This window comes from Rhyacophila brunnea, unplaced genomic scaffold, assembly GCF_057557595.1.
Source record: "Rhyacophila brunnea isolate RB1 unplaced genomic scaffold, BYU_Rbru_1.0 scaffold_10, whole genome shotgun sequence".
Taxonomy (NCBI): domain Eukaryota; kingdom Metazoa; phylum Arthropoda; class Insecta; order Trichoptera; family Rhyacophilidae; genus Rhyacophila; species Rhyacophila brunnea.
In genome coordinates this window covers 30099629-30119468 of record NW_028232752.1, presented here as the reverse complement: position 1 = coordinate 30119468, position 19840 = coordinate 30099629, and the positions used below count along the sequence as shown (strand labels likewise).

Below are 19840 nucleotides of genomic sequence, written 5' to 3'. Positions count from 1 at the left end.
TCCAATCTCTTTGGTAGAATATTATATTATTTTAGAATGATATAGGTATTATTTAACTTAATAATATTTTTTATTATAATGTAGATAGGTAGGTACCGACTTCTAATTTACTCAGTGGCACGTTTAGTGGTGTGGAGGCCCGACGCAATGACTGTCTTTGAGGTCATCTATGATAAAAAACGAAGAAGAACTTTTAAGTTTCCCTAAATAAATCCATGCACTCAATCGGTTTTTTTTATATTTTCTATAAATAAATTATACAGTCTTCAAGTAGGTAATCAAAATCTGTAATGAAAGGAGTTTTACCTACCAATAAAACTCTTATTATTCATGTTGACTTTGAAGTCCTTGAGATAGGGTTTGCTCTTTCTTCTTCGCGTGAGGTTATATTCTACTAATTTATTTTCTTTTTTCTTGTCGTTGGTCGTTGGTAAAATTTTATCTTAGGCATGGTACCAATATTGAAGCTCGATTTGATATAAATAATAAGGATTTTAAGTTATACACATTTATATTTTTATAAAAATCGATGTTTTTTAAAATATATATAAAAAAATATTAAAACGATGAAGTAGTCAAAAATCTAAACGACAGAAAATCTAACACTTAATAAACTAAATTTTAATAATAAATATGGCCATAAAATATAATGTAATAATAAGATTTGACCATGCAACGAATTCACATTTTATTACATTTTTTTACAATTGCCAGTTTATCTTTAAATTAAAAAATAAATAAAAAATCTTTTTAATGTTTTCAGATACATATTTATTAATTAGTACAGTTGAAATTGTAAATTATCAAAAAAAATCTCAAATTGTAAGCTTCGTATTTTTCCGCTAGGTTCTCTGCTGGCGTGCCTCTCCCCCTTAAAAGAAGGTATTGCACAGTATTGTATTCACAGCACGATAAATATGATATAATCTAGGTAGATACCTACTAGTGTACATTTTTATTACAATTAGCTGGTACTTAACGTAAATACCTATTATATGCACGAATACTAATTGATTATGTCAAATGTCAATAAGGATTAATAATCATTATGAATAGGTATCTATTTGCAATAGGTACATCCGGCAACTTTTAAAACTCGCGAGTGACTGGCAAAAATATTTGGATAAATTAAAAAATACGGTATGTATCTACCTATAAATCTCTATGATAAATTCTCCTTGTTTCGTTACCAACGTTGATATTATAATATATAATATTATTTTCTTTTAATAACTATGGCGCGACATAATTATTGGCTTTTGCGCAGTATACCTACCACTGTTATGAAAAGAACTTTTTAATCTGAGTAAATGACATTATATTATTATGACTGATTTATTATTCGTTTGAGGTGTTTTACATTTATAAAACTATTCATAATGTGTCTAGGTGCCAAGTTTATTAGCATTTGTATACGAAACCGTGCAGTCAAAAATAAAATAAAAAAATCACAAGCGGAGCGTGGTGACATCATACTAAAATCGCTGCGAGTACCTACTGGGTAATAATAAAAAAAAAGCATCCGGAACAAAACATCCCAACGATCAGGTTATAATATAACTAAGTTTAGGTAGCTATTTCGATATAATACCAAATGATTCTCCTCGATTTGCCGCCCTTCGAGTATCTGCCGCCCCCAAGCGACGCTCAATCTGCCTACCCCACGGGACGTCACTGTGGGTATGCCAAATTCCTGTATGTGACAATGATTCATTGACGAGGTATAGACCATCGTGACTTTCAATGTATATGGTTGAATAGAGAAGTTAATGGGTTCTTTTCCCCTTCTGATAGTGGTGTGTCCATCGTTCTCTGGTAGTTGTCGTGAAATGTCGACTCACTACGCCAGTTACTTCTCTTTAAGATATCATCTATTGGGTATATTTACAGTTTAAGGAAGCCACCACTGAGCGGACACTGCCTGGTGGTTCTTGTACACCTGCTTCCAACAGTACTGACCTTATCCAATTCCCTATAACTGTCCTGGTGGTCCTCTTGAAGATATAAATAATTCGGAAATATCCTTCCTCTCTCCTTGGGTTTGACATGCAGACGAGTTTCCGTAACCAGAATACTGGGTCGATGTTTTGACACGTGGAAGCGCTTAGCTTCCATTCCGATTGACGATGCTTGGCGGTATCTGTCTTTGCGCAAAACATTGGCCATACAATTATGTGGTCACCTTTATCCACTAATTCATTGTCTACTATTACTGAGTAGTGTGAGGTCATGAACCCTTCGTCCCGAAATATCCACGCAAGTCCTATACTCGGCTGAAGGCGTCGTGAAACAGCCCGCCACTGTCTGTAACGTCTCATGACAGATACGTTGCAACGACATGCGCTGTTTCGCTTGCGAATAAATCCACCTCGGGAACACCCCATCTTTGAAACAGGGGGATGATTGCGGTGTTGATGAGGTGCCACTCGGGAATGAGTTGTCTGCGGGAGAGATGATCTGCCACACAGTTGTAATTTCCGCGGAAGTATTGTGCAGTAAACGTGATGTTGGCTTGACTGGTAAATACTAGTATCTGTCGGCATAGGTTTAGGAGGGTGACAGATTTTGTGCCGCCCTCGTTGTTGATGTATGCCACCACTGTTTTGTTGTCTGTCTGCAGAAGCAGATCTGATCCTATGATTGATTGTACCCGAGATTGAATTGCAAACATTTCCTTCATGTTGGAATGCCATGCCATGCTAACTGGTCTTGTTCCCACGTACCTGATAGGTGGTGTTCATTCAGTTGGGCTCCCTAGCCTGTGTCGGCTGCGTCTGTCGTCAGGAAGTGATTGAATGTTGTTCTGTGTGTCAACTCTGAGGAGCCTATCACCTGGAGCCACCACATGATGTCCTGTTAGGCCTGAGGTGGGATTGTAACCTATTGGCGAGAATGTGACCTCGACAATATTGATGACTGGAGCTTTGTAGCTGTCGGCAATGCAACCTTCCTCGTGGAGGTAGGATGCGAAGTTAAGTTGCCCCAGAAGAGATTGAACATGTGCCTGCCTGAGGGACCAACTGCCTTTTTGTACCTGCGTTGTGTCAAATCTGAGGATCCTATCGCCTAGGGCCACCACATGATGCCCTGTTGGGCCTGTGGTGGGATTGTCATCAATTGGCGAGGATGGGACCTCGGCCATATTGATGACTGGAGCGTTGTAGCCATCGGCAATACAACCTTCCTCGTGGAGGTAGGATGTGAAGTTGAGTCGCTCCAGAAGGAATTGGATATGTGTCTGTCTGAGGGACCAACTGCCTTTTTATACCTGCATTAGCAGATGGTGACGGAGTGCTACACACTTCTCCTGCGACAGAAACCTCCGCTTGTGTGTGTCCCACGTGATGTCCAGGAACCCTCATTGGCTTGGGTTCAGACAGGATCTTTTAATATTTATTAACCACCCTAAAGACTGTAGGAAGGTTATCCTGTATTCCACCTGAACCGAGACTGTTTCTCGGATTGGTTGGCTACTAAGAAGTCGTCTGGTAAGTGAATATTCTCAGCCATTCTTTCGTAGGCATTCGGCGACCCAATTAGTCAGGGATGCAAACATAATCGGAGCGGCTGACAGCACGAACGGGAGACACATGAATTGTAGGAGCTCCCCTTGGTAGGCTAGTCGAACGAATCGACGATGTTGAGAAACCATGGGTACCTGGAGGTATGCATGGCTTAGATCTATGATTACTAGCCAGTCTTCTGTTTGTAACGGTTAAGACGGCTGGAACCTCGTAATGGTGAATTAGTTTGAATGGCTTTGGCTGTAGGAACGCATTCAAACGCTTTCGGTTAAAAAGAGGGCATAGGGTCCCGTTTTGTTTCTAGATCAGAAACAGGGTTGAGAGAAAACTGGGGGTTGGACCCGCTTCTTCTAGAACCCCTGAGTTCTTTAAGTCCTCGATCTCGAGAGTGACCTCTGCTGATTGTTGCGTTTGAAATTCTTTCCGTAAAAGTAAAGAAGGACTTACCAATAGTGGTGTCCGCACAAAAGGTATGCGGGCTACGGCTATTATTTTTTACCAATGTTGGGGGGGGGGGTACACTACGCCATCCAGCTCCCCGAAAGTCTCTTAGGCGGCCCCCAATGTTGTTGGTCGTCCAGATGCGGTTACCTCCGCTTAGAGTACGGATCCCTGGTGGAGCCCGTACCTCCGATGGAGAACTCCCTTCCCACAGGACGTGCCTCCCGAGTGAAGGTATCCTTCCGGTAAGGATCTGAGTCATGTTCTCGCAAATTTTATTATGCGTTGTCCCCAAAACCCCCTTCGATTTTTTGGTACAGGCCCATCGCTGTTATGATGTTTTGAGGAATGGTTGCCCAATCCACTAACCCTTGCATACCCTTCCAGAAGCTGTCCCGTTGGGAAAACATCATATTCTGGAGGGCCGTGATGGTCCTCTCCGTCAGATGGTTAGCTGATGACGAATGGTCGCACCGACGCAACTTGTCATATATACCTAACTCTACGACCGTAGGGGCCGCCAAGAATTATTTTTTGAGCGTTGTGCCACTCCTTGCCAGTCCCCCTGCTGAAATAAGGTACGTAACGAGGATACCTCAAACATCAGCATCTTAATCGACGCTCGTACGTTGAACTTTTCCTCCCGTAGCAGTCCTGCTTCGCCGTCTGATGTCCATTGCTTTTAGAATATCCTCCTCACGGTCATTCAGATGTTGCGCCACAATCACTGATCACTTAACGTTCACTTAACTATCACTTAACGTTCGTTTAAGATAATTTTTTTAATAGTTAGAATGAACTGTCAGCGCAACATGTAAACTATAAGAAAGCCAAATCCATAATGAAAACAAAGGAATGCCAAACTCCCTACATAAAAAAGGGTATGACCAGTAAATAAAAAGGGAGGAATGACCAACGACAAGAAAAAGGAAAATAAATTAGTAGAATATAACCTCACGCGAAGAAGAAAGAGCAAACCCTATCTCAAGGACTTCAAAGTCAAATTCGAATAATATAAGTTTAGTGTACCTACCTATCTTATAATATACCTACTTCCAATGATAAAATTTCATGTCTAAGCAATCTGTCAAAGATGTATAATTTAATATTGGAACTATCTGCCTTAATTGTATGTCCTCAAGCAGCGCATGGCCTGCTTAATCCCACAGGATGTCACCGATTTTAACATGATTTAACAGTGAAATGTATCTGAATTCATAATTTTATTTAACAAGCCGTCGCTATAGGATTTGTTTCCCGAATAGACCAAATGTCAATTTTTCAGGAGACGAAAAACAAATTTCATTGTTGTATATTGAAATATCAGTAGATGTATCAATCATTCTTTCTACACTGTATGATTGCAACATTATCTAAGAATAGATTCCAAGAATAATATACTGGTATAAATCAGTAAATGCACAGAAAATTCGTTTTATTTACAAGTACTCGTTGTGGATATTCGGGAAATTTTTAGCGCTCTCTCAGAATAATGGATATTCGGGACAAAACTTGGACGTTCGGGACTTAAGACCGTAGCGTATTGCTGCACGGCCCACGGATTACTGAGTGGTTAAAAAGTACGCACCTCAAATGTTATATTTATTTACACGATAATTGTTAATGATTAATTTTACTATTTAAACACCTAATGATCGTAATAACCCAAGTTCGTAGGTAATAATAACATGCGGCATTCGCTTTTTTCGGTTTTTTTTCGTAATAAGTAATAAAATAGTTTTTAATAATCTTTTTTTTTTATTCAACGAATAATTCACAAGATTTAAGAATGTACCATTCTAATTATTGAACATACATAATTTTGAAAATCACTTCTGAGAAAATATATTAAAACCAATAGAAAAAATCTTTTTGAAAAAAGTAAGACACCCGGCAGGAATCGTCCCTGCATCTCCTGGGTTTACGACCAAGTCCACGAATTATCCACTATGCTACGAGGTGACATACTTATGACGACAAACTTTAACTATTGGCCTGTTAATACCTGCTCATCAGTATTCTTCAAAATCAAGCGACTATTGGCGATCGGTTTTTGTTTATTAAATGAAAGTAGGTATCTACTACTTCAATTACTAACCGACGTCACGGATTTCTCCAATATTTTATGATGGTACTTACTCGTACTTGCTAACAATTTTATATTAATACTTTTTCAAAAATTATAATTATACCTATATATTTCTATAATTAACAATTAAACTTATTACAAACCACCAAATAAATATTATATATTTACTATTGGAATGACAACACAAAATAATAGCATCTATAAATTAATTACCATTGGCTGCTAATATTAGGTAGGTACCAATATCCTAAGTATATAATATTCCCCAAATAAATAGTTACTAACATACATATTAAATTAAATTAACTATCAGCGCATTCAAAAATAAATCATAGCATCGCCTTTATTTTCATAGAAATACCTAGATTAAAAGTAAAATAAAGACAAACAATGTTTGATTAATAATAATTTGAAATAATAATTATTTTTTACGTCATAGTAGTTGCCGGGTCATACTGTAGAATTCATATAACCGTTGGGATTTTGTGTCATTTATCAAAACAAAATGCAGTTATTTAGGTTAAAATACTCACTTCCATAACTTTACTATAAGTTCAGGGTAAACTGGTGATGTATCAGCTATAAACGATCTCTTCAAATTAGATGAATTCACTATTAAAACAATAGTAACTTTAAAAACAATATCAATAAGACGAAATTTGAAAGAGGATTCCAGACGGCCGAAAAATATGAAAGTGGGCGTGATTGTTTTAGAGCTAGACAGCGTGAATGTGGGAGCGAGATGCACGGCGTCAGCGCGGTTTGATTGGCTAAAAGTCATATTCGGGAAATAAAAACTCAGCCAGAGATTTATTTCGACCGAAATTAACTTGGATATTCAGGTACGAATAGTTGGACATTCGGGAAAACAACACGGAGTAATTGTAACTTAACATGGCGTATTCGGGTTTTTCAAAAAAATATCTCTGTTCCTAGATAAAAAAATATTTTTTTTATAAATGATTTCGGTAGAGTTCGATAAAAGAAATTGAACTGCATTAAAATGTCGATTTCGACAAAAATGGATATTCGGGAAACAAATCCTATAACGACGAAGCTACTTGCAGGTTTTCCTCATTCAAATTAAAAGGTTACCTACCTACTTATGTACTTTCTTCCTACACTACTACTATTTTTAATTTCATCAGATCTATGGAAATACTGCTTTTAATAGATTCCGTTCAGTTCCATTAAGAAATTGCTTTGGGTTCATTTCCGATTCCATAGACAATTAATATTACCTTTACCTACCTATAATTTTATTTAAAAAAACTAAATATTTAAATTCAAGAGTTATGAGTAGTTAACTATAAATACTCCATACCCATTCCAGGCAGAGCATAATATTATTTTATAATATTAACAGCTATTCAACTACTTACGAAAAACATAACAATATAATGTGTCTACCTACAATATCTAAAAAAAATTGAAATTACATTTTATTTTATATTTAAGCCTACGATAAAATAGGTACCGACCTACCCAAATGACAATTTATTTTTTAAAAAAACTATGAAATGTTGAAAAACAATAATTAGGCATAGAAATTAGAAATCTTACTCAGACAGGAATATCTTATTTCAACTGTAAATAGTAATGTAAATAAAGAACAAAAACGTTTATATTTCCCGCCTCTTAAGGGGGAACATGCTCAGCGTAGGTCAAAATGGAGCTTTTGTTCTATTTTCAGAGCATGATCCTAGACATACATTAAACGTTGTAGATAATCTATTTATATAATTTTGAAGCCTTATTATCCTTTATATTTATTTTAAACATTTGATGACTGCATAAAGCTACCTACCTAAAGTACCTAACCGTTTTTTTTTTTTTTAAACGGTACATGTTATAGTTTGTCAATTTATGGCTACGGCCGTATGTTGTAGCTTAACCACTGGGGAATGCCAAAAGAAATGGCGTATTTCAAAAAAACACTACCTTATTCTTAGGTCAATAATTATTATAAAGCAATCATTATTTGTAGGATGTTTATCACACTTGAATGGTCAAAGACATAGCTTATAATGAGTATCTTTAGAATTACCTTCAAATGTGTTAATTATGCCCATTTTTGAATAATAAAATGCCTAATTCTTGTCAAATTTGGGATCACAGATATTATCAATATAATTTTTTATCGTAAATATTTCACTATAATAATGTCGATATAAATTATACTGATGGTTTTATAAATGCGTTTAAAAATTAATAAACGTAAAAAATCTTAACACTGTAATTATGTACTGAAATATGACTATATTCTAAAACATTAGAGCGAGAGGTTTAAAAGAATACTATTTTATGTAATAAAAATATTTTATGCAGTCATCAAATGTTTAAAATAAATATAAAGGATAATAAGGCTTCAATATTATAAAAATGGATTATCTACAACGTTTAAGGTATGTCCAGGATCATGCTTTGAAAATAGAAAAAAAGCTCCATTTTGACGCACTTAAGTATACTATTCAATTACTTAGCTTCCTTTGAGTATACATTTTATGGCCATCTGCCAAAAAATAATCAATTACGCAGTAAGGAGCTCCCACAGAGAAGGCTCAGTATCAGTGGCGAAGGGTGACTTTTGGAAAGAGGTAAGCTGTGGAGATCAGAGAAAAAGAGCACACTTGTCAGGTAACTTACGGGAAATAAGAAGATAATACTTACGATATTACTACTGATGAATAGGTGCACACTAATGACAACGACACACTGGTCATAGATTTCACCGCTGAATTTGTCAAATTATTTAAATCACTTATGGCAGTAGAATTCCACGCATACTTTCTTTTCCAAACAATACGCATCGCCAACAAAAAAGTTTGTTTAATGTATAACTGTCAGTTAAAAACAAATATTTATCATTTATAAATTGTTGTGAAAATGTCTAATATAAGTTTTTTTGCTGTATTCAAATCTAAATGAACCCTTGGAAGGTCAAGCTTTGATAATTTTTAAATGCAATCGTTCGCACATTTTCTACCGGGACACTACACAATTTAATAAATAGGTACTTATATATTTAAAGCACTGGCGAATGATTTCGGTACAATATGAGATAATTTATCCACATTCACAGTAACACAATGAATTTTGTATTATAAAATAAACCTTTACCACCGCTTTGACATGTCAAAATGACATAAACTGTGAATAGCATGTTATGTTTGTCTATGACTGAAGTAACCTAAATAATAATCGCGAATTAATACAATATTTATTTTTAATAACAATTTATAAATTATATGTGATCGAACACAATAGTTATTATTTTTTTTAATCATCCTTATTATTTATTATTTGCTTTTAAAGATAAGCAAAGAAAATAAACAAATCAACATTTCGAATAAGCTTGTCTGTTAACGCTTCTGAGTCTCGAACAAAAACCCAGACATGCATGAAGTTGGCAACTGAATTTCGGTAGAAAATTCGGCTTGGATTATCGTTGAAATAATTCTAAAAATAGCACTCACGTTGGACGTTCCGTCATTTATTTTTGATTCGAAACATGACTAAATTAAAAGCTCTACTTATAAATAACGACGATAGATGGCAATCAATATTTTTATTATAACCTACAATGTCCTACAATATAGATATTTATTTATATAAATTAAATACTTGAAAATAGAAGGTAAGCTTTAAATAATCGCTTAGTATGGAGCCTTCGCCACTGCTCAGTATGCCATACTTTACAAGCTGTTTGTTAGCGAATTTAAAAGGGGGCGATTTAGCTACTGCGATTGTGATGATGACACACAAAACTTTCCATTCGCTGAGAAGCCAACAAGCTAGCGACTATTTTGACAGAACGTAGTTCATTTTATTACCGGGAGGTCGCTATTACGCTCTACTGCGCAGACACAGTAGGCCCACACGCTGGCGTGTAGCGTGTAAAGTTGACCGGCGTTCAACTTTTCTCGGTAGATTGTTTAAAATCTGCTTGTTAGCTTGTTCGATGATGACACTGGGCGACTTTACAGGCAGATTGTAAATTCGCCAACAAGCAGATCGTAAAGTAGCTCAATGTCATTGACGCTTTAGGTAATATTTTTTTTACATGAGTTGTGAAAGTAGTTCGCTCTACTGCGAGTGAACTATTATCAAAAAAGTCTTTTTTATTATTGAAACAAAAATCTTTTCACATTAAGATATTTCTATACTTTAATAATTTATTGTATGTTCGAGGCCCCCTTTTTAATTTTGTGAAGACTCAATTGAATCCTGTTGCGTTACAGAAACGCGTCCCTGAATCTAATTTAACATTAAGAAGTTGGACAAAAAATAATTTGCTTAACACTAGTCTTATTATTAATTTTGACAACAAAACCCGTGGTGTCTGTTCTATAATGTGTCTGTCCTTAGCTTAAGTTAATGCTGCCCTTCACAATGGCCTAGTAAGGAGTGTCACATTGTCACCATTGTGAAGAGAGCAACATTTACGTTGTGTGGGCCATGGCCGGAAATGATAGTTTACACTTGCAATGATAGTTTTTCCTGTTTGTTCTGATAATTTTTCTTGATACTAAAGTCTGTGTGAAGTTTCCGTTTTATGATCTTGTGAACAATGAAATTTGTAACTGATTTTATCCAATTTTGTCATGACTTGAGACCTGCAAGTGTATAGTTTGGATTTTTAAAATTAGTTATCGTAGAATGGTTCCAAGCACGGGTTTACAGCCCGAAACAGCCATCAATATAAAAATGCAAGTATTATAGAATTAACAAAAAAGCCTTAGTTTAAACTATTATAATGGAGTTCTACCTCATACGCGAAGCTGCACTATCGTCGAGATATTTTTTTTTCATATATTTTATGTTACAAGATTGTGATCCACCAGTATACGCTGTCCGCTGAGTGAGTGCGCCACGTGCTAACGTTTGACATACTACATAATAGTTTTTATACTATGATTAGCTTAGTTCCAAATTCGACCACCGGACGTTTTATGATGGTATATATATATGGTTTTCTTTATTTGTTCATAAGTTGTAGGTACACATGGAGGCTAAGCATATTAATTATTTCTGTGGCCAGTTTCGCATTGTAAACATTGAACCTGTAATTTTGAAATTGTAGGAAAATGGGAAATTAAATCAGAATAAAAAAATAGTACATTTTTGATGGTCAACACGTTTTATTAAATTTATATGAATAACCATCCTTTATTATATTTAACAAGTACCTACATAGCTATAGATTAAAATAATAAAGCAAAATATAATAAATAATCTATGAAACAAAACAGTGATAAACTATTATAACTTTACAATATAATATAAAAAAATAATGGTTATAATATAACACATTGTAACAATAATTTATAACGGATTATTAGAAATTAGTAAACCTCATATTGCGTTGTCATCGCTTAATTGTCCACAAACACGTATCTCATTTTTTGTCAAGTTTGGTCAAAAAATGCAGAATAATAATACACACATATTCCAGTAATAAATACCTTAAAATATTAAAAGACTTATAAATATTATAAACTCATATCTTGAGATACGTGTTTGTAAGTATGTATACAGAAAACTAAATTCAGACCAATGATTGTACAGTAATTTTTTCTCGCAAGTCAAGATACGCATTTACTGCAGTAATGCTGTGGAATGATTCACCATAAAGTTGTAACTATAATAAATGAACATAATCATAGAAGAAAAATTATTTCTGAACTGAGAGAATAAAGTTGTTATTTGCCTTTCCTAAAATGTTGAGTTATTTGAGATACGTGGTTTTAGGAAATTATCGACGATTATAATCACTTTTAACACACCGTTACTGTAATGTCCCCAACCCAATAAACTGCCAATATTTTTTTGTCATCTTAATATTTTGGCTATTTCTAGTATCATCAATATTTACATCTAATTAAAATTTTATTATTTTCAAAATCGAGCATTATTCAGTAAATACATATAACTGATAGATATTCGTCAGATTTAATTTAGATGTCATAAATTATAAATGCACATTGCAAACAGAGCGTTACATTCCATTAAGAACAAAAGAGATTGATTTAAAAGTATATGCGACAAAGAGAGACATACGCAATTATTATGAGAAAGGCATAATAATATGCAAGTAAGGGGTGACATCAAGATAGTATTATGAATTATAGGCTGTAAGAATGTATCAAAACACTCGTATGATTATAATTTTTTTATGTTTTGAAGCCTTGATCATTTTGTAGTTAAAAGAAATAGCAAATAATGATGATGAGACCTTGTTAGATGATTCTAATGATGATGACTAATCTGTCGAAACCGTCAACCGCCATTACGCAAATATTTCATCAGACGCAGAAACCAGAGCGTTGGAGCAGAGCTCGGAGCAGGACCACGGAGTATTGGAGCAGTGGGATTTTACCCGGAGCACCGAAAATTTGTAGTACTCCACTGCTCCGGATGTTTTTTTATTATTAAATTTTCGTCCTAAAATCCAATGAAAATAGTATAATTTGACACTTTGCAACACTGGAATTATTTGAAATATGGCAACACTGCCGAATGATAAATAATCTCACTTTTTTGACAGAAGAGGCAAATAATGAGAGACAATTTGCTGTCGAAAATTTTGTTTAATATAATTAATAATGAAAATGACAATTATTTTAAAACTACTTATTTTTTATTTTTTTTTACATTTCTATACATATAATACTTATTAAAACTTTTTACCCGGAGCGGAGCAGACCCTGGCGTGGAGCTGGAGCAAGTATTAGGTCCCGGAGCGGAGCTGGAACGGAGCAACTCAAAAAAGGGTCCGCTCCAACGCTCTGGCGGAAACAGAGATTATTATTTATATTGGTACTGCAGAAGTTTAAGTAGAAGGCGAAAATATTGGATTCATCCATCAATTAGGCATATAACGATGTACAGTGCATCCTGATGTCTAGATAAGAATGGCTAATAGCCGATGAGAGCGGTTTGCGCAAGCTCACCGGCTAGCTCATAGATAATATGCGCAAGCGCAGGTTCGGTAGAGCCGGTCTCGACAAGTAGGTTGGGTCGGATGCGACTTGTCGATTTTCAACAGGAGATATTTTTTTCAAACAATCGCATTCGACCAATCTGCGGAGCTCCATTTGGCAATGTGTATTTTGTGAATAACGAGACATCACATCAACAATTTTGACATGTTGCAAACAAGACGAGTTCTAATGTGAGAACATGGCAATATCGCTTCCCATGATTAGAAGTCTTGTTTTTTTACATTTCGATTTTCTGGACATTATTAAAAAAAAATTAATTCACATACTTACGATGGCGAAAGAATAATAACCGCACAATATAAATTAATAAGTAGATAATATTTATTATAAACTAACTAAAAATAATTTAATAGTGACTTTATGAGTGATTAAATTGTAAATGCATATTCACAGATAAAGTATTCACAGCATTATTTTTATTTATTATTAAAATAGCAACATCCCCTCCATGTTATCATTGATCATCATCCACTGCTGGATGAAAGCTCTCTAAACTGAATCCACTTCTCTCGGTTCTGTGCATTGCGTTGCCACGTACGTCCGCAGAACTTTATCATTTCATCGATCCAGCCGTCCTCTAGGTCTACCTTGCTGACGTTTTGTACCTCTTGGATACCACTGGATGACTAAATTTGTCCAACGATTGTACTTTCTTCGAGCTATTGATATTATCCACAAATTAAGCATACACATCGATTAACCGATTAAATGCATCCAAATTGTTGATTCTTTTTTTGTTGATATTTGCGTAAATAATCAGTATTCTAAAAACTGTATTAAACTTACTATTTCTGCATTAAAAGCATAATTATTTGACAGCCGTTATCAGTTTTATTTAAATGTTTCACTGTCAGAGCGGCACTACCTGCAATGCCAATCAAAATGAAAATGCAAAATCAGCTGACTAGTGCATTAACTGACTTATTTGAATAAGTATGACTATGCATAACACCCTCAAGAGCTTGAGTATTACAATGTTACTTAATGTTTTTAGAGTAATATGTTAGGTAAAAAACATTGTTATATTTGGAGCAATTATGGTAGGTATATCATGAATTATTATTAACATTGCCCAAAAATATTCATGTAATATATTATCCAATTTGTGAAACAAAAAATTATATTCTCTTTCTTTAAGTCATAATATAATAATGCAAATTAAATCGATCACGTAATGATGTCTTATATTAATCACCTTAAATGAGACATACGCTATAAATATATATATATGTTATAAATATAATTATATGTAGATATCTTTATAATATTCTAACATTATAAACACAACAAATAGGTAGATAGATATAATGAATACTCTTATGAGGATTTGGTTGACGGTGGCTTTATCCAGCCACCAAAGCCCTTCTCCAAATGCCTTGCAACTTCTAGGCATAATTTATCATTATTAGGAGCAGCTATCACCTAGAAAACAAAACAAATATTAGTATGCTAATCACATTGAGTCATGTGCAACAAATGATGGGAGACTGTACAATGACAAGATGAGTCAGTTAATTATTATTTAGACTCCTGAGTGGATCATAATATGAACGTCGAGAGTGTACAAATATAATATTAATCTACAGTGTAGGTTATTTATCAACTGCGACCCCTGTACACTGATTCTACACATCAACATTTTCTGTCGAATGAATACGCCTTTCTCTGGATTATGCATCCTGATAGCTGGTTCCTCTTAGTTTCCAAGAGAGGTATTTTTACTATTACAAGGGTAGTTTGAAATGTTTGTTAAATTCCTATTAGATGGTGTCACGAATCATAAAGAAAAATCACTACTGGCATGCATCATTATTAAAATGACTTCTGTCGAAATTTCAGTCTGATGTCTATGATATTTGACAGCCATCTGAATAGTACACTTTCGCTTTTACTGTAGTAATGGAAAAAGAGGGCCTAGGACAATTCGGTGCTGGGACAACTGGACACCAAACAATCAAATGATATTCGAAAATAAATAGACGTTCGTGAATAATTATAGATACCTACTTTAAAAATATATATTTATTATTATTGTTTATATTTAAATTATACAATTTTTTAAATATGTACACGTAAATAATGATTTAATTGTGCATAATATGTTTAAGTTCCAACGAGAAGGGAGTTTTTTTTATCTTTATATAAAGCCTCAGGCATGATAATTCTCAATCCGCAATAAAAAAACATTATGTTAAGAGCAAAAATATTAAAAATACTAAGTAGTAAATAGAAACTGTATAAAATTCCTCAATTCCTTTCTATATAAAACGTCTATTTATTTCATTCGACAGTGCGGCGCCCAATTGTCCCATTCCTGAAAAAGACTAGTTCTGTACCATTATGCAATAATTTTATTTGAAATAAGTTAATAGTCATGCAGATCAAAGCCAAGTTTGATGAAGTTCACAGGGACTAACATTTATTTCTGGATAAGTGAGTTTAAGCATGGCCTTACTAGAACCAAAGATGAATCACGCTCCGGACGCCCAATTGAGTTCACAAAAAATCTATGGTATTCTGCCCCCATAAGCAAAAACACAGCTAATGGGAAAAAATGAAAAATTAAAGTAAGTATGAGGTGACATACTAGATAAAATTCTGAATATATATATATAACAAAATAAACAGAAAACCATTTATTTTAAGGGGGGACATGCTCGTCGAAGGTCAAAATTGAGTTGTTATTGTATATTCAAACCATGATCCTGGACACTCCTTAAACGTTGTAGATGATCTATTTATATACTTTTGAAGCCTTATTATCTTTTATAGTTATTTTAAACATTTGATGACTGCATGAAGTATTTTTGTTACATAAAATAGTATTCTTTTAAACCTCTCGCTCTAATGTTTTAGAATATAGTCATATTTCGGTACATAACTGTGCAGTGGTGTTAAGATTTTTTACATTTATTAATTTTTAAACGCATTTATAAAACCATTAGCATAATTTATTACGAGATAATTTTTGTAAAATATTCACGATAAAAAATTATATTGATAATCTCTGTGATCCCAAATTTGACAAGAATTAGGCATTTTATTATTCAAAAAATCGGCAAGATTAACACATTTCAAGATGATTCTAAAGATATTTATTATAAGCTATGTCTTTGACCATTCAAGTGTGATAAACATCTTATGAATAATGATTGCTTTATAATAATTATTGACCTAAGAATAAGGTAGTGTTTTTTTGAAATACGCCATTTCTTTTGTCATTCCCCAGTGGTTAAGCTACAACATACGGCCGTAGCCATAAATTGACAAACTATAATTGAAGTAAAGAGTAAAATGATATTGACGCGCGTGTTTGAACATGTACCGTTTAAAAAAAAATAAAAAAAAATTCGGTTAGGTACATGTTCAAACACGCGCATTAACATAATTTTACTCCCTACTTTAATTATAGTTTGTCATATTATGGCTACGGCCGTATGTTGTAGCTTAACCACTAGGGAATGACAAAAGAAATGGCGTATTTCAAAAAAACACTACCTTATTCTTAGGTCAATAATTATTATAAAGCAATCATTATTCATAAGATTTTTATCACACTTGAATGGTCAAAGACATAGCTTATAATAAATATCTTTAGAATCATCTTCAAATGTGTTAATCTTGCCGATTTTTTGAATAATAAAATGCCTAATTCTTGTCAAATTTGGGATCACAGAGATTATCAAAATAATTTTTTATCGTGAATATTTTACAAAAATTATCTCGTAATAAATTATACTAATGGTTTTATAAATGCGTTTAAAAATTAAGAAATGTAAAAAATCTTAACACCACTGCACAGTTCTGTACCGAAATATGACTATATTCTAAAACATTAGAGCGAGAGGTTTAAAAGAATACTATTTTATGTAACAAAAATACTTCATGCAGTCATCAAATGTTTAAAATAACTATAAAGGATAATAAGGCTTCAAAATTATATAAATAGATTATCTACAACGTTTAAGGAGTGTCCAGGATCATGGTTTGAAAATACAATAAAAACTCAATTTTGACCTTCGACGAGCATGTCCCCCCTTAATATACAAATCATCATAATGTGTTTGTTACTTTTGCAAAAATGATAGGCTTTTCGGAGCAACAAAACAGTAAATATTGATTCATAAGTAAAAACACAGCACATCTATCGATTTGCTGCATTTTTTGCTTAAAAACGCTGGCTTACTGTTTTTTTGTTTATGATTCTAGAATTTTTACACAAACGTAATACCGCATGTAACTGGTAATAGTGAGATAACCTCAAATTAATCATTCACTAATTTCATATCGCCCTACATTTTTAACGATAATTTAAGATTCAAAGGTGATTAAGTTCGAAATTGGACTAAGAATCGTGAAAAAAATTCTCAACCTTGTTTTGGAGAGTATGCAATCGGATAAACTTGATCAAAATGCTGCAAAATCCAATGAAATTAAAATGGCAAGTAAAATATTAATGACTAGTTAATTACTTTTTAATTACCACATTTAAATATCATGTTAATTATATCTAATGGCCAACTACTGAAAACGCGCCAGTCCCGTTGTTAGCACTAAATTAGTTTTTTAATCTTAATCCATCATAAAACACATTTCTAACTATCTGGTCTTATTAAATTAATGATAATTGTACTTATGTCTCTGAACATTTGATATTTAAAAATAATGCAAACGGAAATTCCTCAATATTCCTTTTTTCTAATGCGAGCCGCATGGCTGCTTCTAAGTTTACATCTGTCAACTGGCTTCGATATTCGTTTTTTATGAAGTGCATTACACTGAATAATCTTTCACAGTATACAGTAGTAGAAAAACTTGACAATATTCACTCATTTAGTGCTAACACTGCGACTGGCCATTAGATATAATTAACATGATATTCAAATGTGGTAATTAAATATTAATTAATAGGTCAGCAGTGATTGTGTTAATAAAGCAATTGTTGCCAATTCTTTAAATTGACTTTATTCTCAGAAACGGACTATTTCACATATGATCTCATCAAAAAAACACATTATGGATCATTTTTGAGGGTGGAAAGAAATTTAAGACAAGTCATGTGTATTCAACCAATTTTATAAATACCAAAAAATCACTGGTGTAGACCCTACGCGAAGGACAAGTATTGTCATTCCAATATTATTTATTAAATAAAATACCATTACATTAAAAAATAAGTATTTCATCCTTCAAAAATATCCATTACAATTTAAATTATAATCAAAAAAACATATTTACTGTTTTTTTCCTTATGAAACTGACATTATTCCATTCAAAATCATAAACAAAAAGACAATAGTGAAGTTTTATAATCAATATTTTTGTAATTTTGCAATTTTTATGTAATCAAAATATCAATTTTTAAATAATCTATTATAAACCGAAACATTTATTAAAATTAATTAACTTTTAATGAAGCAGCACTGAAAAACATGATAACCGCTCTTTTCTCAAAATTGACTTTTTCCCATTAGCTGTGTTTTTGCTTATGGGGGCAGTATTGTAATGGAAGACCTCCTCGAGTTGTGCATGAGATTGCCAAGACTGTGGACATCTCAATAAATTGATTCACAATCAACCAAAAATACACTCAAATACGATATTTTTAATTGCAATCAGAAAGACTCTCTTTGTATCGGTTTGTGATTGTTGACAAAACTTGCTTCCACCACTATGCACCATAGATCAAACAGCAGTATGACATATTTGAAAAATTGTTGGACCAATCATGTGGCCCAATAAGGGTACCTACTATGTTGAAAAATCAAATGGATTTGTTCCATAAAATGTGTTTTAGATACTTTCTTCTTGCCAAACTTTACAAACTAACCTCGTTTGTTGGCCAAAATGCTGATGTAGAGATTGATGGCTTGATGAAATATTGAATAATAATAAATACAGAACTGAAAATATATTTACACAATACATTAAAGAGTTACCTGAATACCAATAGGTAGACCATTTGAATCCAAGCCGAGAGGAACATGTGTCGATGGTAATCCCAAAATATTAAACAACATGGTATAAAGAATTCCTGATGGCTTTACAAAAACTTGGTTATGGTAGAATGCAGGTATTGGAAATGTTGGGTACAGGAAAACTCCCTTCGGTCCTATCGTTGACTGGGGAATGGACATATCATATTAGAATCTGTACAATTTTGCAGCACCCCTAGCTCATTTAGGTATAATAAATGATCCTAAATGTCAATGCGGAAGCGACAATGAAGATACAAATCACGTTGTTTAGCAATATTTGCTAAGTATATGATAATCAAAGACGAAGGCTCCTTGTAAATTTCAGAATTAGGCAAAATTCTCAATTAGAGCTTAATCTCGAGATGTTTATAGCTCAGCCAGACATCAAAGGGTTTTTGTGTATCCAGATGTTTCTGAAAGAATGTAACCTGCACATATAAATTATAATACCATATGGTTGATGCTATGAAATATTATGTAGGTACCTACCAATTATGAATATTATGTATTTTTGTTTTATTAATATTATATTATAACATATGTAATAACAGTGTGTAAATGTACGGCTAAATAAGCATCAGCTAAGACTTCATAGCTTAAATAATAAAATTAAATAATCAGTTTGTCAGCTGAATGCAGAACTATTCTAACTTACATTTGAATTTTTTGACGAGAGAGTTCTTTGAAAGTTATTTATTATTTTTATGGATAAATGTATGCATCATATTTTAGTTGGATTATTGATGAAAAAAATGGTGCATACACTTGTCTATATAAATAATAAATAACTGAAGTAGGCTGTTT

General features: G+C 33.3%; 1 protein-coding gene across 7 annotated transcripts in view; it reads right to left on the bottom strand.

Moving 5' to 3' along the window:
* Positions 1-11186: 11186 nt before the first annotated feature.
* Positions 11187-19840, bottom strand: part of LOC147079080 (fatty-acid amide hydrolase 2-like) — a 77323-nt gene continuing 68669 nt past the window's right edge. For 4 of the 7 annotated variants that reach the window (XM_085953234.1, XM_085953274.1, XM_085953243.1 and 1 more), the window contains 2 exons: positions 18998-19180; positions 14281-14480 (listed from right to left, as the gene is read on the bottom strand). In XM_085953234.1, the coding sequence (XP_085809360.1) occupies positions 14376-14480; positions 18998-19180 (288 nt within the window). In that variant the 3' untranslated portion in view covers positions 14281-14375. Of the gene's footprint in view, positions 12843-14280; positions 14481-18997; positions 19181-19840 lie in introns of those variants that run through there. The other 3 variants (XM_085953284.1, XM_085953288.1, XM_085953254.1) reach the window with 2 other exon arrangements.